The following is a 22955-nucleotide window of genomic DNA, read 5'->3' on the forward strand; positions in this document are numbered from 1 at the left end:
TCCAACATCTCTTTCTTGAGTGGTAACAGCTAATTTAGATTTCATCATTTTATATGTATAGTTGGGATTATGCTTTCCAATGTGCATTACTTCGCATTTATCAACATTGAATTTAATCTGCCACTTTGTTGCCTAGTCACCCAGTTTGGACAGATCTTTTGTAGCTCTTCGTAGCCTGCCTGGAAGGATCTGAGTAGTTTTGTATCATCTGCAAATTTTGCCACTTCACCATTTACCCCTTTTTCCAGATAATTTATGAATATGTTGAACAGTACTGGTCCCAGTACACACCCCAAGAGCCACCATTATTTACCTCTCTCCATTCTGAAAACGGACCTTTTATTCCTACCCTTTGTTTCCTGTCTTTTAACCAGTTACCAATCCATGAGAGGACCTTCCCTCTTATCCCATGACAGTTTACTTTGCTTAAGAGCCTTTGGTGAGGGACCTTGTCAAAAGCTTTCTGAAAATCCTAGTACACTATATCCACTGGATCCCCTTGTCCACATGCTTGTTGACCCCCTCAAAGAATTCCAGTAGATTAGTGAGGCATGATTTCCCTTTATAGAAACCATGTTGACTCTTCCCCAATAAATTATGTTAATCTATGTGTCTGACAAATGTGTTCTTTATTATCGTTTCAACCAGTTTTCCCGGTACTGAAGTCAAGCTTACTGGCTTGTAATTACCAAGGTCACCTTTTTAAGGAGCCCTTTTTAAAAATTGTCATCACATTACCTCCAGTCATTTGGTACTGTCAAAAACAGATAGTTAAGGGTTAATAGAACAGAAGTACTTCATGTCTCTTTTGCCTGTAAAGGGTTAACAAGATCAGTGAGCCTGGCTGTCACCTGACCAGAGGACCAATCAGGGGGCAGGATACTTTCAAATCTTGAGGGAGGGAAGTTTGTGTGTGTGCTGTTAGTGTTTGGTGGTTGTTCTCTCTGGGTTCTGAGAGTGACCAGACGTGCAACCAGGTTTCTCTCCAATCTCTTTGATACAGTCTCTTATAAGTTCAGAATGATGAGTACTAGGTAGATAAGGCGAGTTAGGCTTATGTTTGTTTTCTTTATTTGCAAATGTGTATTTGGCTGGAAGGAGTTCAAATTTGTATTTTGCCGAAAGGATTTTAATTTGTACTTATATACTTAGGCTGGGAGGGTATTCTCAGTATCTATAGCTGACAGACCCTGTAACATATTCCATCTTAAACTTACAAAGATATTTTTTATTGTTTTTTTTCTTTCTTTGATTAAAAGCTTTTCTTGTTTAAGAACCTGATTGGTTTTTTTATTCTGGTGAGACCCCAGGAGACTGGGTCTGGATTCACCAGGGAACTGGTGGGGAGAAAGGAGGGAAGGGGGAGAGAGAGGTTAATTTCTCTCTGTGTTAGGATTACTTTCTCTCTCAGGGAGAGTCTGGGAGGGGGAGAGATAAGGAGGGGGGAAGGTAAATTTTCCTCTCTGTTTTAAGATTCAAGGAGTTTGAATCACAGTGATCTTCCAGGGTAACCCAGGGAGTGGAAGCCTGGGAGAGGCAACGATGAGGGAAAAGGTTTACTTTCCTTGTGTTAAGATCCAGAGGGTCTGGGTCTTGGGGGTCCCCAGGCAAGGTTTTGGGGGGATCAGAGTGTACCAGGCACTGGAATTCCTGGTTGGTGGCAGCGCTACGGGTACTAAGCTGGTAATTGAGCTTAGAGGAATTCATGCTGGTACCCCATCTTTTGGACGCTAAGGTTCAGAGTGGGGAATTATACCATGACAGGTACAGAAGCCGATTTAAAGGACAGGTTACAAACTACAGTTAATAATTCTGAAATTTCACATTTGAGTTCCTTCAGAACCCTTGGGTGAATGCCATCTGGTCTGGGTGACTTATTACTGTTTAGTTTATCAGTTTGTTCCAAAACCTTCTCTAATGACACCTCAATCTGGGACAGTTCCTCAAATTTGTCACCTAAAAAGAATGGCTCGGGTTTGGGAATCTCCCTCACATCCTCAACCGTGAAGACTGACACAAAGAACTAATTTAGTTTCTCCACAATGGCCTTATTGTCCTTGAGTGCTCCTTTAGCATCTCGATTGTCCAGTGGCTTCTGATGTACTTTAAAAAACGTTGCTATTACTTTTTGAGTCTTTGGCTAGCTGTTCTTCAAATTATTTTTGGTCTTCCTAATCATATTTTTACACTGCATTTGCCAGAGTTTATGCTCTTTCCATTTTCTGCACTAGGATTTAACTTCCACTTTTTAAAGGATGCCTTTTTGCCTCTCAGTGCTTCTTTTACTTTGTTGTTGAGCCACCATGGCTCTTTTTTGGTTCTATTACTATGTTTTTTAATTTGGGGTATATATTTAAGTTGAGCCTCTATTATGGTATCTTTTAAATGTTTCCATGCAGCTTGCAGGAATTTTACTTTTGATGCTGTACCTTTTAATTTCTGTTTAACTAACTACCTGGTTTTTGTGTAGTTCCCCTTTCTGAAATTTAAATGCTACAGTGTTGGGCTACTATGGTGTTTTATATTAAATATACATTTAATTATATTATGGTCACTATTACTAAGCAGTCCACCTATATTCACCTCTTGGACCTGATCCTGTGCTCTATTTAGGACTAAATCAAGAATTGCCTCTCCTCTGGTGGGTTCCAGGACTAGCTGCTCCAAGAAGCAGTCATTTAAGGTGTCAAGAAACTTCCTCTGCATCCCATCCTGAGGTGACATGTACCCAGTCAATCTGGGGATAGTTGAAATCCCCCATTATTATTATTACTGAGCTTTTTATTTTTATGGCCTCTCTAATCTCCCTGAGCATTTCACAGTCACTATCGCCATCCTGGTCAGGTGGTCGGTAATATATCCCTACTGCTATATTCTTATTATTAGAGCATAGAATTATTATCCATAGAGATTCCATGATACAGTTTGGTTCATTCAAGGTTTTTTTACTTCATTTGATTCTACGCTTTCTTTCACATATAGTACCACTCCCCCACCAGCATGACCTGTTCTGTCCTCTGGATATATTTTTTACCCTGGTTTTACTGTGTCCCACTGATATTCCTCATTCTGCCAAGTTTCTGTGGTGACTATTATATCAATATCCTCATTGAAGATGAGGCACTCTAGTTAACCCATCTTATTATTTAGACTTCTAGCACTGGCATATAAGTGTTAGGATATAGGTATTCAGGCCTGTCTTGAAAGGCCTATACTTTAAAAATTTAGGTGTTTTCTTATCACTCTGAAATCTTTGCAAAAGGTATTTGTAACTTTTCACTTACTTCTTTAAATCACTTACTCCTATATTTAGTTCTTTAAGGTAGTATCCTTTGTCTCTAACAACTCGGCCACCAAATACAATTATTGCCACGCAGCTGCCTTAACCTGTGCTGTCTTTACCTTGAGACTGTTCAAAAGGCAGTAAAACATTTGTCTCCATCAATTCAATTTGTCACTCCAAAAATTCCAGTGGAATACAGCAGACCTCCATCATACATTGTCCCAAACGAAACAATACAAAACAAAACACCAAAAACATTTCTCATGAGTATCCAAAGTACCCTCCATTAAAACTTCAGAAAAACAAAAGTGTGGAAAGGCAGAGGGAGAGGAGGGGAAGAGGTAGAGAGAAACCAATTAAGCCTGTCAGATCAGTTTAAAGTACAGGCTACCAGCAGCAAATTAAGTAAACCGAGAGAAAGAAGAAGGAAAAGAAGAAAAGGATATAGTTGGCTCTGAACCAAGAGTAGGCTCCCTGGGTTGAAACAGTTGGGAATCCTTACCCCTTGGTTCTCATCCTGGCTCTTATCTGCTCCTGCAAACCTTGCCATTTTTCACTTTGAAACTTTTTTCCCCCACTCTCCCAGGACCAAGTCCCAGCTTCTGTCTCCAAAGGTGGTCTGTTAACTCTGCTTCTGACTCTAAACCCTGTTGTGCCAAATCATCTTTAACCACCCCTAACTAATTTACAACCCTTCAGCAACCCCTGCTGAAACATCACCAAACTTGAAAGATTACTGGCAGCTTCCCATAATGCTGCCCTTACTTCAAACCTCCCACAAGTGGACTGAAGTGCCTCCTTTCCCTGAAAGGCATCCAGTCCCCATGAGCAGGGACCTTCTTTCACTACCCATAATACCAAAGGAGGGTGGGCTCCTCAGCCACCCCCATCCCTCTGGATCCCCTAACACTTCCTCCATTTCCTTCTTTAATCTCATCCCAGGCTGACCCTTGCACCTGGTATAGGCCCTGGTTCTTCCTTATCCATTTATCCAAAAAATCCTTTACCCTGGCTTGCCAGAACCTGCAACTACCATCACAAGAGTTCACTCTACCCCCTCCAAACAGCTGCGTGGACTGTTGGGGAGGGGGACTTACAGGCTGCCATTCACCTATCCGATGCGATGCATCCGAGTTACAGCACCAAGATGTTAGGGGGCTTATTCCTCCACCTTCTTACTTCCCTGGTCCTTCTCGCATGAACAAAGTGCAATAATACCCAAAGTCCAAAGGCGCAAACAATTCGATGTTTATTGGGTTGAACTTCCAGCAAGCATGATTCCAGTTTCCTTCCTTAGTGTCCCCCTTCCCAGCTCTGACACCACAGAGCTGTCCCTGCTCCCATTCCCCCTTTAGCAAAACATGATTCCAATTCCCCCACCCCCATCCCCTGTTCCCATTCCCGCCCTTACTTCCTGATTGACTGAAGACTATATAGTAAAACTTGAATTCTGCTTAGCTATACCTTAACCAATCATTTTACTGAAATTTAACTAACCAATCCTAACATACTGTAACATGGTTATTTAACCAAATTATATCCCACCATCCGGGCCAGCTCTAGGCACCAGCAAACCAAGCATGTGCTTGTAGCGGCACATTTTCAGGGGCGGCTTTCCAGCCATCTTTTTGTTTTTGTTTTGTTTCTATAACTAGCTAAGTGATAAGAATACACCTAAATTCTTAAAGTATAGGCCTTTGCAGACAGGCCTGAATAGCTATATCCTAAAAATAAGCACTAAAAAACTTGTCACCTTTTAGCTGTCTGCCATTACATGATGTAACTGAATGAGACTTTTTTTCATTGGACTGTTTTTCATCAGCTCCTACCTGTATTTTATCATCTTCCATCCTCTCATTCTTATTAGGACCCAGGGAATCTCCATTTATAGATACTCCCCTAAGGGATGTCTCTGTCTAAACCACATGCTCCTCTGCGCCTGTCAGCTTTCCCTTAGGCCACGTCCACACTACAGAGTAAAATCGAAATTAATAAAATCGATTTTATAAAACAGGTTTTATAAAATCGATTTTACGCGTCCACACTAGGGCACATTACTTCGGTGGTGTGCGTCCATGGTCCCAGGCTACCATCGATTTCCGGAGCGGTGCACTCTGGGTAGCTCAGTAAAAGAATGGGACCAATAACTTCGATTTCCGTCCACACTAACCCTAAATCGATATAGTAATATCGATTTTAGGGTTACTCCTCTCGTTGAGCAGGAGTACAGAAATCGATTTTAAGACCCCTTAAAATCGATTTTAAGTGCCTTGTAGTGTGGACGGGTACAGCGTTAAATCGATTTAATGCTGTTTAAATCGATTTAACGCTGTAGTGTGGACCAGGCCTCAGAAAAGTGATTGCATGGGAACTGCAGATATCGTTTACAGCTTGGAAAGAAACAGATCAGAAAAAGTGACTTACTGAGTTTCTAATTTGGGGGTAGGGATGTGGCAGCCCAGCATAATGTTACAGTGGCCAAATTCTAAAAGGGCAATCCCCATCCTCAGCACAACCACCACCACCATTCCTCTGATCGGAGGCCTTTTCCGACAGTCGGAGGAAATACAAATGTATTTTTTCCAGCTTTCACTTGCACTGTGCAAACTGGCACATTGGCTTTGTTTCAGGATCTAATAGATACTTTGTAAGCGTTGCGACAAAAAAATGACAGCACAATTTCTCTAAAGCTAATGACTTCTCGACCACCTGCACAATAGACTTCTTAGCCTAGAAAATATTTAAAAATATAGCCTCATGTCATCTGTAGGTCACAGCTGAAAGAATGAGCTTCCAAAAGTGAGTTATACTGCAGGTTAGCTATGGGAGTTGCACCAAGTTGATTTTGATGATATTGTTGATATAGATGGTACCTTGTGTATGTGATCTAACTTATCACCTCCATTAACAGTGATGGCCAAGATTTTCAAAAGTGTCAAGTGATTGAGTGCCTCAATTTTTGATCGTTACTTGAAGCACTTTACAGGGATCTATTTTCAGAGGGCCTGTGCTCAACATTTTCTGAAAATCAGGCCTCTTTATGCTTTCCTAGGCTAGACACCAAAATGTACTTGTTGTGTCTAAAAAATCTTGACTGAAGTGCCCATGGGTTGCTTCTATTCCCACTGAATGGAATGACTCCCACTGACTTCTATAGGCGATAGATCAGGATGTATATTAGCAAAGGCAGCGTGCTGTCATAACGGAATGTACTATGTTTGTTTTTCCTCACAGAGTGAAATGGATGAGAACCAGATACAAATGGCTGGTGATGATGTAGATTTACCAGAAGACCTCCAGAAAATGGTGGCAGAGGATCAAGTAGAAGAAGAAGACAAGGAGTCTATCCTTGGACAGTTACAGAACATTCAGAATATGGATATAGACACTATTAAAGAAAAAGCTCAAGCCACTTTCACTGAAATAAAGCAAGCAGCTGAACAGAAATGTTGTATCATGTGAAAGAGAAACCAGGGCTTGAGAGTTTTTGTGAACCATATGAATTTAATACTGTATCATGGGGGTTGCTGCACAGTACAAGCAAAATTGATGGAATGCCATATAGTTACAAAGCAATATGTGTATATATGAGAGAGAGAGTTCTAAACCTCCAGATTTAAATCAATGTAAGCAATGTACCTGCTTAAATAGCACTAATCTAGAGCTGGTCAGCATTTTTCAAACAAATTTTTTCCACGGAAAAATGGCATTTTCAAAAACAACATTTCTCATGAAAAATTGTCAAATTATTTTTTGCAAAAAGTGCTGCTTTTTTTCCAAAAATTTTATTGAAAACATCAAAAAGCTTATAAGAATGGTTTTCAATTTTTTAAACTAGAAATTGGGTCTTTGGTAAATGAAAAATGTCTATAACCATTTCAGAAAAAATAAATCTGATATTGTTTTCAGAAAAAATAAATCATGAAAAAAATGTGAAAAATGAAAATTGGCTCACTTTCAAACTCTTCAAAACAAAAATAATATTGAAATTGACACATTTTGCAAAACTAGATTTCCCTTTTTTGACCACCTCTATGCTAAACATTAAAAAAAAATCATGAAATTTATAACAATGCATCTTAGAACAAATGCTTTATGGATTTAGAACTTGCAGGAGATGCTGCACAATCACACAGCTCTGAGTGAATATAGTGATTTTTGTGGTAAGTCAAAGAGGTGGCTAGCACAAGAACCAGGAATAATGAGTAATGCAAACTTCCTCCAATTACTTTAACTGCTTGTCAGTCCTGAACTACAACACTAACTTACTATTACAGTAGTGGGTCTCTCCTGGATTGCCATTTGTGCCAAATGCTATGGGTTTCTGATGGTGACAAATATCGAGCATAGACTACACTGAGATTATTAAATGGAATGAATTTGGTTCTTATTCTACAGGTGAAAGATGCAAAGTATTATCATTATCAGCTCCCAGACCTCCAGAAGTGACAGGTAAGTATTTTAACTCATGGTGTCACCTTATACTCCTGCAATCATCTTTGTTGTGCATTTTATACTGTATACACGTGGTATGTTAGCAATTAATCTGATTGAAGTCTGGGATTTGCACAACTTGAATAGTAACTTTGTTTCTTTTTCAGCTGTTGATTTTTTTCTCTCTACTATTTCTCATACTTTCCTGTAACTACGTTACAGTCCTTAGCCACTGTAGAATATATTTTATTTCTCATGAAATGTGCTACTTATAAATCTCAGAACAAAGAACCAGTGAGATCAGGAAAGAAGAACCAGTGCAATTGTTAGACACGAGTATTTATCTTACCTGCAGTTTTGCAGATATTTACAGTGGGCTAAATCCTAAATTCCTTACTCAAGGCAAGTTTCTGAGCAGCTACACCAGTGTCAATACTGAATAATTCCACTGACTTGCTTCTGATTTACACTAATGTAATAGCAGAATCCGGCCCATAGGTTTTAGTCTTGACTCAAGCAAAACTTTCATCAATGTCAACCAGAGACTTGCCTGAGTAAAGCCTAAGTAAATGCCAAGAGCTTGATTTCACCTGACTACAGAACCAAATTCCAAAGTCCTTATTCAGCATTTTTTTTCTAAAAGAGCCTATAATAAGAGACATTAAATTAGGGACTATGAGATAACTCACTGATAGCTAGTGCAAAGCATAGTCTTGTGGTTAAGGCAGTGAACTGGGACTCAAGATGAGATTCAGTGCCTGGTTCTGTCACAGACTTGCTGTGTGCCCTTAGGCAAATCATGTACTCTTTCTGTGCTGGAGTTCTGCACCTGTAACACAGGGATAACAACACTTCTCTGTCATAAGAATACACTTCTTAATGCTCAATACTACGGGGACGTGGGCTGTGTAATTCCTTGGACAGATAGACTAGGATGAAATTGACACACATTCTACGATGTGTGTACCTGGATTAATGCTATTTGAGAGGTTTATATGTCTGTCTCTCTCTTTGCCCCCTCCCCCTTAAGTAAAGGATAAATTTAGGATGATCAAATGCATTAAAATATGATCGCTTTTTCATTGTGAACACACAGACCAAAACTCATCTCACTTATCTTCCTTGAAATGGCCAAAGGCAGCTTTAAAATGGACTTCGGATATGAGATCCATTAAGAGTTTAACACCCCCACCCCCAGTCCTCCAGTTTTTAATTACTTCTTCCCAACAGCTTCCACCTTTAATGTTGGACTAATGGGTTTATTTGAGTTAGAACTGGCCTCTCTGGGATCAGCCCCCTGAATCCCCTAGGGGAGGAGTGCCTTGTATCTTTCAGGATCTAAAACATGGTCAATGAAGGAGCTTTGCTGAGAAGTTCCAAAGGAATTCCTGTTTGACTGTCTTCAGAAAGGTGGTGTGGTTGCTTTGAAACGGGACCGTCAGAGAGTGGGTATAGTGTGGAAGTAGCTGGGCATTCTTGGAGTCCAAAGGTGGGTACAGAGAAACACCTGCCTCTCCATTATTGAACATTTAAAGGGATTCTGTCAACTTAAACCAGGTCTGGTAAACACATTTATTTTCCTATGTTACTAATCATACCCTAGGTACTAAATGTGAAAGATCCTTTAAAATCTAGTGTGCCTGTCTTTGCTGATGCTCTCTTTACCCGTTGCATATCCCTTGGCTTGGCACTGAATATCAAAGAAGCCAGTTTCACTTTCAGGATTTGGTGCAGCACTGATTGGATTGCAATGTTTTTATTGATTTAAACACAGTGGTTTTAATTAGAATTTATAAGCATTAAAGAGACATTTATATTGATCCTAAGCATTAGTTTTATACAGTTTTGCTTTCACAAAATGTATATTTTGCTCAATTTAAGAGTGCAACATCCCCTTGGAATATAAAGTTCAGCCCCCTACTTGAATAAATGTAATAAAAATGTACTTCCCAGCTTTATGAACAACAGCGTATAACATTTTATTGAACCAGAAAACATTCATGTGAATGGCTGCTGACAGTTTACTCATCCCATGTATGTAAGAAAGAGGAATTAAAAGACCTCAGTAGGGAGTTGATCCTGCACCATTCAGGTCAATGAGAGTTTTCCATTCATTTGAGTAGGATCAATTTCTAAGAATGGGTTAATTCCCTAAATATAATATATTCGCTCACCTCCGAGACCACTCCATTTTGTTAGCAGTGTCAGGGCTTTGGCTTAGGTGTTGTATCAGTGCTTGCATTTAGCCCGCAAGCTTTCCAATATGGTGCTCAAGAAGCAATATCTTAGGTGCTTTATCACAGGAAAAAATAGACTGGATAAGTTCATCCAAAACTTTTACAAGTTTATCATCCCAGCAAGAGCTATAATACAGTCCCCCATCCACAGTGCAGCTCCAGTTGCACAAAGGGATTGAGAGCACTACATGGCTTCAAACGTTCATTACTGTATATATCATATTAAGGGCCATTTTTGTATTCATTTGGGGGAGTATATTCAAATATTATATCTGTATTTTTTATTTATTTTCTGCAACCACATTTTCTAACCCTTTGTAATTTTAAACCGGTTACCTTTTTCTGTGGAGTGGGAAAATGTAGGTGATCTTATTTAAAATGTGTTTGTTTCCCAGCACTTGCTTCAGAAAATATGCTCTAATTAGTTAAGGTTATTTAGAGAGTTTAGCAAAAAATTACAGCAATGTTTACGTATTTAATTCATCAGTCTTGGCCAGGAGCGGCGCCAAGGTTTTTGGTGCCCTAGGCAGGGGTTCTTCCGCGCTCCCGGTCATTGGCGGCAATTTGGCGGTGGGGGGGTCCTTCCGCGCTCCCGGTCTTCGGGGCACTTCGGCGGCAGGTCCCGGAGCGAGTGAAGGACCAGCCGCAGAATTGCCGACGACGACCCAGAGCGCGGAAGGACCCCCTGCCACTGAATTGCCGCCGCCCTCCCAAATCCTGGTGCCCTAGGCAACTGCCTAGGTCACCTAAATGGAAGCGCCGGCCCTGGTCTTGGCTGCTGAGCAGTTAGGAAAGATTTGAAGGTCAGGGATGGGTTTATGAGGGATGAAATAGACTCAGGATATTGTGTCCAGTCTATTTTTGTTAGCATTATGTACATAATATTGTTTCCATGGTTTCTTTGAAGGTAGATAGTAGCAGGAAAAATGTACACAGCTGTAGCCCCACTTCCAGACCTTCCCATCAAAGTAATCGTAGTTCAAGCCACTGACTATACTACTCCTGTCACATCAACTGTCCCTAGCTCTGTGTTTTTCTGTGTCTCAATCCCTCACCAAACAGAGAGAAAAACCCTTTAAGGTTGAAGTTATCAGTCACAAACTCCCAGGCAGGTGTCAGTCAAGTACAAACACAAACCAAGGTGGCATCAATCTGATATTGCCTGGCTTCTCAGAAGGGGCACTTTATTTTAATTTAATATACGTGAAAGGAACCTTTAAGGAGTCTTTAAGAATTATGTACGTTCCCCATAAATCTTAGGTCCTGAGTTTTTAAAGGTGACCCCTGCTTTTTAGGTCCTTTTTGCTTTTCTATGATATTTAATGAAGGTCTAAAATGTTTTTTTAGGAGTAAATAAATAAAAGGTCACTGAGAGGGAGGCTTTTCCTACTTGTTTTTTTCCATTAAAAATTCAGGTCCTCTCTAGCATGAGGACATTTTGTGAGCCCAATGATTGAAAGTTGGGCAACTACAGATTGATTGAGAGACACCTGCAACTGACTATGGAGTTTGAAATGGGTGCAGGGCTGTGCCTGCACATAATTAATTGCAGGATATGGACCTGAGAGGAGGAGAGATTTGAATCAAGGTGTTGGCCATGTCTACATGCAAAAGTTGTAGTGTTTTAACCATTCTGATATAATTAAAGTGGTACAGTGCACCTGGAGTGGATGCAGATATACCTATATATCTTATTCCTATATGAGCAGGGGGGAAAGCTATATCTGTAAAAGGCATCTTTATACCTTATAACTGAGTCTACACAAGGGGTTCTCAGTATAACTACACTGGTAAAAAAAAAAAAACAAAAAAACACACACACACACATCCCTAGCCAACATGGTACAAAAATGGTGTGTAGACCTTGACTCCTAGAATTTGAACCGCCTCTAACTTCAATGACTTCAGTTAATGTTTCTGGGGAAAGAAAGCATTTGCTAAAGATTCAGTACCCTCCTTCAATTATGGTGGGAGATCTAACAATGGAAACCTGCTGCATCCCCCAACAAGTCCTCCAACAAGACCAGGTGAATCAGACCTATCATTCCTAATACTGGTAAGATAAGAAAACAGTTAGAAAGTAGAAGAAGAAAACCTTTCCTCCCCTCTTTGTCAAGAATCACAAATGGTACAAGCCCAAAGTTTTAAAGCCCTTTGCAGGTAACTTTTAGGACAATCACTGAGAAGGCTACAGTGCATTTAAAGACTTCTCTTAGAAAAAGGAGGGCATATTCAAGACAATGTTTCAATGAATTTATTATTTTTTGTATCTTAACTGCTTTGGCAACACAGTCATGGAAATGGGCTACAAACTTGACCCAGGCAGCAGTTGCATTTATTGTCAATGGAGCTTCAGCCCAGGTCAGGCACACAAGACTGGTTTCAAAATATGGCAAAGGTGATGTGTAAGTAAAGAGAAGGGAAAAAATTGTATATTTATTACAGGTAATTTATAAACCATGCTTCCCAAAACATGTGCAATCAGCATTATAAAACCATTAGAAAAATCAGCTGTGGACTCTGATATATTATAGTAACCAGATGATTAGATACACACTGTATGACACCTGGTGTATCCATTAGAAATATGAAAGAAGATTAAAATTGGAATGTTTAAAGCCTCTCAGAATATATACTACTCCTTCTGATGGAAAGTTTACCTGTACAGGGTTAAGCATGGTCATCAAGCTGTTGGTAGCAAGTTTGTCTCCGAGTCAAGTGTTGCAGATTCAAGTACAGTACAGGAACTTTGGCTCACACCCACTGTGGCCACTGTAGGAGGTACTATAGTGCTAGATGTGTCATCCCTCATCTAGCATGTTTAAATTGACTGTCCCCTGGGCCTCAAGGTGGAAGTTAAAAATCCAGCAGTATGCAGAAAAGAAGAAAGGAAAATCTCTGGCTGTGTGTGACGGGGTGGACTAGGCCCAAAGGCCCCCTGCTGGAGGCCTCAGGGTCCTGCCATACTTGTCCCAGGTAAGAAGCCATGGAAAGGTCCTCCAAGCAGACTAGAGTGGCAGTGGGCAATAACGGCCCAGGAGGGCCCTATAAAAAGGAGCTACAGCACTGGAGACAGGCAGTTCCTTGCTGGAGCCACAAGAGTGCAGAGGGACTCCTGGCTGGCAAAGGTAAGACCAACACAATGGACAGCTCAGTGCTAGTAGGGACCAGGGAAGCAAGGAAGAACTCCTGGCTGGCTACTGGGCGTGAGCGCAGAAGAGCCTTGAGCTAAGGGTAAGGCATTAGTGAAGGCTGGGGCCATGGGAAAGTGGCCCAGGGAACTGAAGATAGTTTTACTAAAGGGACATGGTGGTGCATGGCTGCTGTTCTTAGAATTCCTGGGCTGGACCAGAGTAGTGGGTAAGCTTGCCCCCTCCACACACACCCCCACAGGCCACTGGGGAAGGGCCTCCAACTGGACATCTGTAAACCCGCAGAAGGGGACTGAACTGTCAGGAGGCCCAGGTGAAGACTGGGGCCAAAACAGGCTAAGAAAGCAAACCATTGTCTCCAGGGAGGAAGCCCTGGGGGTACAGCCTGATGGCAGGGCTGGGACTGGGTGAAAGGCCACAGACACACCCAACCAGAGCGGGTGCTCATGAGAGGCAGGTGCTGACCCTGTTACAGTGTGCTCAACATTTCCTCTCTCTAAATTTCTTGAAAACAGATGCTAATGTCTACGGCTGTGGGTCAGCTATTGCTAAGCTCATAATAGCTACTCCATTTGCCTACGTATTTGCTGCAATACCAGTAATAGGGGCCTTGTTCTTTGAGGGGCTTAGAATCCTCAACTTCTGCTGCAGCTGAGACCTGTGTTTAGTAAAGTTCAACCTTCCAAACATGGAGACTAAATATACTAATTAGTTCTCAAACTATCCAACACCCTAATCCTCCCTGCAACTGATTCTCCCTCCCACCGAGGGAACTGGCTCACTCCCAGCCTCTGACCCAGCCCCACCCTCACCATTTAGCAACCCAATCTGACCCCTCATATGCGTTATTTTCTTCTTCTTAAGTGCTGCCCTGTTACCATCTGCTCCAGCTTCCCACCAGTTCCTTCTCTTTGGAGAGGCATACATCATCCAATGGCCTCCCAACTGCCAATTCCTGACCTAGTGGTCCAACCTGGGCAATGGCAAGGTAAGTCACATGGAAAGCACGTGTTGGAGATAAAAGTAAAGCTGATCAGAAAAATGGACAAGCCAATTTCATGTTGAAATCTCAGAGCTGTTTCCATTGTGCAGAGTTTGAAGCAGAACCATTTTTTGGTTTTGAATATTTTCTAGGGCTGTCGATTAATTGCTGTTAACACATGCAATTAAGTCAATAAAATATCAGTTAATTGCAGTTTTAATCGCACTGTTAAACAATAGAATACCAATTGAAATTTATTAAATATTTTTGGATGTCCTTCTACATTTCCAAATACAATTATTTCAATTAGAACACAGAATATAAAGTGTACAGTGCTCACTGTAGTACTTTTGATTACAAACATTTGCACTGTAAAAATGACAATAGTATTTTTCAATTCATCTCATACAAGTACTTTAGTGCAATCTCTATCATGAAAGTGCAATTTATAAAGGTAGATTTTTTTTGTTGCATAACTGCTCTCCAAAACAAAACAATGTAAAACTTTAGAGCCTATAAGTCCAGTCAGTCCTACTTCTTGTTCAGCCAATCACTAAGAGAAACAGGTTTGTATACATGTATGGGAGATAATGCTGCTCGCTTCTTATTTACATCACCTGAACGTGAGAACAGGCATTCGCATGGCACTTTTGTAGCCGGCATTGCAAGGTACTGTATTTATGGCCAGATATAATAAACATTCATATGCCTCTTCATGCTTCAACCACCATTCCAGAAGACATGCTTCCATGCTGATGATGCTTGTTTTAAAAAAAATGCATTAGTTAAATATGACTGAACACTTTGGAGGAGAATTGTACGTCTCCTGCTCCATGGTTTTACCCTCATTCTGTCATATATTTAGTGTTATGGTAGTCTCAGATGACGACCCAGCACGTTGTTTGATTTAAGAACACTTTCACTGCAGATTTGACAAAGCACAAAAGTTCCAATATCAAATTTCTAAAGATAGCTACAGCACTGACCCAAGGTTTAAGAATCTGAAGTGCCTTCCAAAATCTGAGAGGGTTGAGGTATGGAACATGGTTTCAGAAATCTTAAGAGAAACACTCTGATGCAGAAACTACAGAACCTGAACCACCAGAAAAGAAAATCAACTTTCTGCTGGTGGCATCTGACTCAGATGATGAAAATGAACATGCATCAGTCCACACTGCTTTGGATCATTGTCGAGCAGAACCTGTCATCAGTATAGACGCATGTCCTCTGGAATGGTGGTTGAAGCATGAAGGGACATATGAATCTTTAGCACATCTGGTATGTAAATATCTTGAGATGCCAGCTACAACATTGCCATGAGAATGCCTGTTCTCACTTTCAGGTGACCTTGTAAACAAGAAGTGGGAAGCATTATCTCCTGCAAATATTAAAAAAACTTGTTTGTCCGAGTGATTGTCTGACCAAGAAGTAGGACTCAGTGGACTTGAAGGCCCGAAAGTTTTATATTTTAATTTTGAATGCAGGTTTTTTTTGTACATTTATAAATTCAACTTTCATGAGAGAGAGTGCACTACTGTATTTTTATTAGATGAATTGAAAAATACTATTTTGTTTTTTGCAATGCAAATATTTGTAATCAAAAATATAAAGTGAGCACTGTATACTTTGTATTCTGTGTTGTAATTGAAATAGATATTTGAAAATGTAGAAAACATCCAAAATATTTAAATAAATGGTATTCTATTGTTTAAAAAAATTTCAATTAATCATGCTATTAATCACTTAACAGCCCTAATATTTTTTGAAAAACAAATGTTATAAAAGTTGAAGAAAAAATGTCCAGCCACTGAGCACGACAAAATGACTGATGCGCCCAGGGGGTTAGATTCTTCCCCTCCTTTTCCTTTTGCCACTCTTGTCACTTCTCAAATCTTCATCAACTTTGGAATAGTTAGATTGACACACAGAAAAAATGGGAGTGCACGAAAATCCTAGACAGCATTAGTGCTATTGTCCTCAGTGTCAAGGAAAAGAAAAGAAAGGGGGAAAAGAGACCAAAAACTGGGGGCGAAAATAGATATTTTGGCTTTATCCTAAAAAAGGAACAAAAAAGGAAAAAAAAATTGAGATTAAAAATTTCAGCCAGCTCCTTGAGACTTATTCCAGACAAGAGTTCTAGTACACTCTGGCTCCTCAGTGCCTGAAACACTTCCAGATGTCTGAACAAGCAACCCGTACCAGAAATGACTACAAAATTTTAGATGCAGACAGTATCCAGATATTAGCTTCCTCCAATCTGGCCAGTTTATTAATAGTAAAAAGCTTTGAAATTCCTTATAAGAACATAAGAATGGCCATACTGGCAGGGCCGGCGCTACCATTTAGGCAGCCTAGGCAATCGCTTAGGGCACCAGAATAATTGGTGGGCGCCGTTTTGCCAGAGGGGGCGGCAGGCGGCTCCGGTGGAGCTGCCGCAGTGGTGCCTGTGGAGGGTCCGCTGGTCCGCGGCTCCGGTGGAGCTGCCGCAGGCACCACTGTGGCAGCTGTACCAGAGCTGCAGGACCAGTGCGTGGGGCGCCGAAATTGCCGTCTGGCTAGGGCGGTCAAACCCCTAGTGCCGGTCCTGCATACTGGGTCCGACCAATGGTCATCAGAGCCAGTTTCCTGTGTTCTAACAGTGGGCAGTGCCAGTTGCTTCAGAGGGAATAAACAGAAAAGGCCAATTATTGAGTGCTCTATCCTCTGTCCAGTCCCAGCTTCTGGCAGTCTGGCATTTAGGAAATCCCCGGAGCATAGGATTGCATCCCTGAGCACTGATGGACCTATCCTCCTTGTGCATGAATGGTGCTGTATGTAGAACCAAAGGAGAGTCTGGCGTTACCTCTGTGTAATTACATTCCTCAGTTCAACTGTTTTGAACCTCATCCTGCAGTCCTTACGCTGATGTGTGCAGGCTTCGGCAACAGGCATTCACTTGGGTTTCTTTATATTGTCTCGTGTTGAGTAAATTCTTTGTGGTTTAATTTAATGTCACAAAAGTTATAGTTATCAATGAAAACTGACTGCTCTTGGGTTTTAGAGAATGGACAATGTTCTTATGATTAATGGAAGTATAAAGTGTTTTTTTAAAAAATAGAATTAGTTGGATGATGGCATCAATTTTATGTGGAGAGATTTGACAAATTAAATCTTTCTGCTTCCCAAGGATACGGTTTGTCCTGATTGCTCCAAGGGGAGGAAGTGAGAACTGTACAATGGTGCTGGAAGCATTTCATCATTAAAATAAATAAAATAAAATGTAGGTTTATAAGTCAGGTTAAAAGTGAAAGTTATTGAAACATAAGGGACCTGATTCTCACATACATAGTGGTATAATGGGACCTCAATTTATATTCGGTAAGGCCCCTTTATGCAACCAGAATGGGGTAAATGAGAATCAAGCCCACAATTTGATGTAGTCTTTGTTCATCAAGGACCAAATCCTACTTCCTTTGGCCTTGTCTACCTGTCAAATACAACCCTATCAGAGAACTTATATAATAATCAATCATATCCCTTTAACCCACTTACAAATGGGAGCCCTGATCCTGCAAGGAGAACCACACAGACTAAGTCTGCATTCAGATGAAGTCTCACTGAAGCAAGGGGTCTATTTGTATAGTTCTCTTTACAGAATAGGGGCCCTGGGATGCAATACAACTCCCAGTGACTCCAGTGGGAATCTTTAGTGGGAGTTGCATCCAGTTTGCAGTATAGACAGCTGCTTCATCATCTTTCCAAGATCTTCTTGCTAAGAGGACCCCCTTCACATTTGGGCTTCCCCATGGAAGCTAACTCAGAAAAGCTAATATAGCCTCAGTCAAAGGAGCTATACTGCTAGGAGCCAAAGACCTGGTGCGGAGGCATCTGTCCTGTGTCTATCACCACTTGTGGATCTCCGGGGGCTCTTCCAGGGTGGGAAGAGTTCTCTGCAGCTGAACTCCACTGGCATCTCCCAAACGTACCATTGGAGCAACTGGGCTGGAGCTCTGCAAAAGGCTCCTTGGAGATACACCCTCCCAGTGTCACTCTGCCACCGAAATGGATGATTCACCCTCAGATTGAGAGTTTTGTTGTAACTGGCTTCCCTGCTGTGATTCTAGTCAGACCATAGTCAGGGCCTCATGCATGTGGGTAGCTGGAGATTTCATATGTGCAAGGGAAGCAGAGTTTGGCCCTAAATCTTTTTTTTTTTTTTAAGATGTACAGTCTGCATTTTAGATATATAGACTGCAGAGATGACTGCTACATACAGCCCTCTATACCTACCACGTTATATCTATTTCTATTGAAACAGTGAACACCCAGAGGCCTCAGTCAGTAATCAAGACCCCTTTGTGATAAGCTCCCCATCCTATAACTTTTATTTGGATATTCTCATTAATATGTTTAGATGAAAAAATTTAAAAATGTGAGCCCAAGGTTTGGGCCTTGATTTCATTACAGGTAATTAAATTCAGTCTAAGAACCTTTAGTAACACAATGAGTGATGAAATTCAAAATTGTATTATGAGACTAAAGCAAGCATGTATTGAAATTGAAGTATAACAAATTAACGCTATATTTATACTCCCATTGCTAAGATGAAATAACACCAGAGGTGATCAGTCCTTTGAAGGAATGGGTGTAGGGTCCTTCCTTTAAGCTGTGTATGGGGCTTTCCATAAATTGGTAGCTAGCCTATTTATAACAAATTACAATTAGCTAATGAATAGTAAATCTACCTTTTTTACTATATCTCTTCTTCTACTACTATAGTTAATCTTCTGTTATAGTGGTAGATGCCTGAAGGGGTTTCATTAAACAAATTATTTTTAATTCCTTACAAATGGGCTAGTCCATTTAATGCCAAAGGTGTGCAATAATTGTGTGTGAAAAGCAGGGTGTTTGAACACTAGGGCTTAAGTGTGTAGGTGTATATAAGGGTGTGGTTGTAAAAAGACAGTGTGGTTTGGCACAACCTGTTGTTTCCACCAATTTAGCCCTATAGGTAGTACAAATTTGACCTTGGTCATGCCTAGTGTAAGGTTCTTGGGAGGCTACAGGCCTACCCAAGATGCTCTGCAAGAACGAGGCCCACACACACTGAGTTATTGGCTTTAATGAAGGTAAAGTGACATACCCGCAACAGGGATTCCTGGTGTTGCTGTCACGGAGGCGGGGAACCCAGCGCACCAAAGCTCGGCCAGGTGTGGAATCCAAAGGCGGGACCGGGATCATGCAGCTATATGTACAAGACACAAACACAGCTCATACATAAGCAAATAGGGGCTTTCCACAGGAGGTATACGCCCTTTGGCTAAGAGCCATGCAAACTGGTCCTAACCAGTTCAAAGCGGGTTATAACTGGCGTGCCGTGTCCTACAGTGACCGGCTGCCGAGAAAGCAGAACTACCCTAGCTAGGCCGTAACACAGTCTTCCGCGGTTCCCTACACTTAGGTTGACAGATGTCGATATGGGCCTTTTTTGTGTTTCCTATGTAATATTAAGGGGTGAGGAGGAATGGACTTGTGCCATTTTTTTAAAAAAAGCTTGATTTGATTTGTTTTTTCAAAATAAAATCTGCTTATTGTTTAAATTATAAAGTCCATTCTTATCTGGCCTAGAAGACTCTGGAAGACTGCAATACTAGGAGGATTATAACATCCCAGAGAGCAAGGATGAGAGAGCTGGTTATGTCCCCAAATTCTCACTTGTGCTTTGCTGCACAACAAGTGTTCGTATTGAAGTCAATGGGCCACTAATAATAGTAAAATTAAGCACATGCGTGAGTGTGGGTAGGGTCTCTTAATGGAGTGAGGAGCTGTTCTGGGAAACCAGATTGAGACACAGGCACTTGCTGGCCTGGCTGAAGAAGTTAAGCCTGCCTAGGTTACCATCAGGGGATTGCATGGACTGTTTGTTTTTGCAGTAGGAACAAAGCATTTAGGGAAAAAAAATGGGTTTAAAAACCAAAGAACATTTTTAGCTTTAGAAGGCTATCTTGTCACTGTATTCACCCTGGGACACAGGCTCCTGAAGGGAAGAACTGCAGGTTCTGCACCCTATCAGATCTGATGGGTAAGCCTGGGGCATCCATAAGGGACTACAGCCCCAGGGCCTGGTCTAAGAGTGGAGGAATTGTGAAATTCCATCCCAGAATAGACGAGCACATGAGGTCTGGCACCTGGAAGATGCATTTGGAGAGACCAGAGTGGGGCAGTGGTACAGCTAACCCTGTAACTGTAACATCCATTATGTTAAGTATCAGTGTTAGTCTGGATCCGTAAAAGCAGCAAAGAATCCTGTGGCACCTTATAGACTAACGGACGTTTCGGAGCATGAACTTTTGTGGGTGAATACCCACTTCATCAGATGCATGAAGTGGGAATGCATCTGCACGCATCTGATGAAGTGGGTGTTCACCCACAAAAGCTCATGCTCCGAAATGTCTGTTAGTCTATAAGGTGCCACAGGATCCATTATGTTGTATCTTTTGGCAACTATTGTTTAAAAGGTGAACTGCAAAGGATTGCTAATAACTGGATTTGTTATAATATGGTTCTCCTCTAGCCCATGTATGAGCATGGGGCCTTCCCTCAAAAAGTATTGGTTGTTTTTTGTTGTTGTTGTTTTTGACCTTTTCACTTTAGAAAATAGTAGGAATGTCAAGTCTGGTCTTCCCTTTCTCTGAAAGACTTCTGGGACATCTTGAAGGTTCTCACGTCTTAACTGAAGGGGTGAGAAGAAGCTTTAATAAAGACCCCCTTTCTCCAAAGAGTACTTTAGTCATCAGAGTTTAATATATTTTATGCTTGAAAATCCTCCCCCTGCACTTGTTTGAGTTTGTCTCTTGTGATGTCATCGTGTAACTAGTCACCAGTTTCCAGAACATTTTTACTTAAATAAATAAACAGTTGTGTGTTAAACTAAAAAGTTTCAGCCGGTCACAAAGAAGAAAAACATTGTCACAAGCCCAATTTCAACGTCTGGTGATCAGTCCATGCCTCCATTCCTATTTTTTCCCTACATAAACCTGACACTACCGCCGAACCTTCGTCTAGCTTTGCAGATTAAAGTACCTTGTCTAAAAACACCCCAGTAAACACATCTAAAGCATTTGACCTTTGAATTAAAACATGACGGGAACATCTTGAAAATCTTATTGAAAGCATCTGGTGGTTTGAAGCAGCTAATTAAATTCGTCAGTACATATAGGATCAGCATTTTCACAGTTTAAAGGGTCAAAGGAGAAAGTACAATCAGAATCACTCACAAGTGATTAATGAGATTCCATAAAAATCAAGGGTTGAATGAAGCGAATAGATTTAAAGTGTGATTATAGAAGTCGCCGTTGGAAAGGACTTTTCGCTGTACGCTGTCCCGCATTACTAAAAAGTAATGTGGTCTTTAACGTGTGGGTGATCTGCGCCGAAATCTGGGGGCTGAGGGCAGCTAGAGAAGAACGTCAAAGCAAATGGATGCTGTGACAAAGCTGGGCAAGAGTGAAGTGAACTAAAATACCTTTTGAAAGGGATCGGATTAGTTTTTGCACCATTTTTAAAGACAAGCAAAGGGCTCAAAACAAAAACACCAGCTAGAATTTTGAAAATTGGGTGACTAATATTCGCTACCTGGATCTACGTAGGTTTGGGCGTCTTAGGTGGCTTGATTTTCCACTGGACTCTGGAGATGTTCAACTCCTCTGGGAAATCAAATCACTTATTTGAGACAAGTTTCAAAATTGTGTATGGAAGAGATGGCACTTTGCTGACAGATGCATGGTGCTGTCTACAAAAACCACCTCCGAGGACCTGTGAACAGGAATGCAAATACACATTGCACTTTACGGAGGAATAGGTGAGATTCCCATTCTGGTTTAGGTTTGCAAAAATGTAAAAGCCCAGCAGAGAATGAAAAGCAACGGGATTGAATAGTAAATCCTGCCTGTCATCTGACCCACAGTCTGGCATTTAGAAAAGATGACCTCATGCTCTGGTCGTTAAAGGGTTCGCGTTTTCAGAAATTAGCTTGCCACTTTCTTCAACAGCGTTTTCAAACTAGACAAATACTGATGTGGAGGCGTTTCTGGGTAATTGACAGTTATTTTTTTTTAATGCACGAGTCAAATACGGAAAGACATTATTTGCCTCAATAACTGGGAGCACTAGGTCCATTGCCTTCAATGAGGTTACTGGCAAATGGTGCAAAGCTTTGAAGAATCAGTGTCTTAAATTGTCTCACGGGGGAATCTAGCAGTTTATTATCAGTAAAAATTGACAAAATCCTTAACACCACCACTTACCTCTTAAATAGAACTTTTCTTCTGTGGATTTCAAAGTGCCTTACAAAGAAGGGAAGCGTCAGTAACATCCCCGTTTTACCGATGGGGAAACTGAGGCACGAAAGTGAAATAACTTTACCAAGGTCCCTCAGCAGGCCAGCGGCAGAGCTCTGAACAGCACTGATTTTACACACAAAAAGAGCTCAACCATCCCACCTGCATAAATCAGAAGCACAATTCCCAGCGGCTACCATTCCATGGGTGGGGAAAACGGGGGAAGGGGCCACATAGACCGGCTCTGAGCCTGTGTGGAGGACTGTGTTTAAACACAGCTGTGACTGATCCGCATTAATGCTTCCACGATTCGCGTTGTGTACGTGCTAGAGCAAAAGTGGGAGAGCATCATCCATGTAGACCAAGCCCTTTCCGTATCTGCCACTTCACCTTGGAGCAGTAGGTGTCTGGTGGCTCTTGGCGTGTGGGATTCAGTCCACCTCTCCTCACTGAAACTAGTCCTTCTGGGGAGAGTTAAGGGTGATCCCTGTGTCGCTCACCTCTGCTTCCTCTGCTCCTGTTATTTTTCAGAGAAATGATTACTATTAT

General features: G+C 41.3%; 1 protein-coding gene across 1 annotated transcript in view; it reads left to right on the plus strand.

Annotated features, from left to right (window-relative positions):
* CPLX4 (complexin 4) overlaps positions 1 to 6745 on the plus strand; it is a 32484-nt gene extending 25739 nt beyond the window's left edge. The window contains exon 3 of the mRNA XM_030567536.1: positions 6518 to 6745. Within this exon, the coding sequence (XP_030423396.1) occupies positions 6518 to 6745 (228 nt within the window). The remainder of the gene's footprint in view (positions 1 to 6517) is intronic.
* The last annotated feature ends 16210 nt before the right edge of the window (positions 6746 to 22955 follow it).

The sequence above is a fragment of the Gopherus evgoodei genome, chromosome 6 (assembly GCF_007399415.2).
Source record: "Gopherus evgoodei ecotype Sinaloan lineage chromosome 6, rGopEvg1_v1.p, whole genome shotgun sequence".
Classification (NCBI taxonomy): Eukaryota; Metazoa; Chordata; order Testudines; family Testudinidae; genus Gopherus; species Gopherus evgoodei.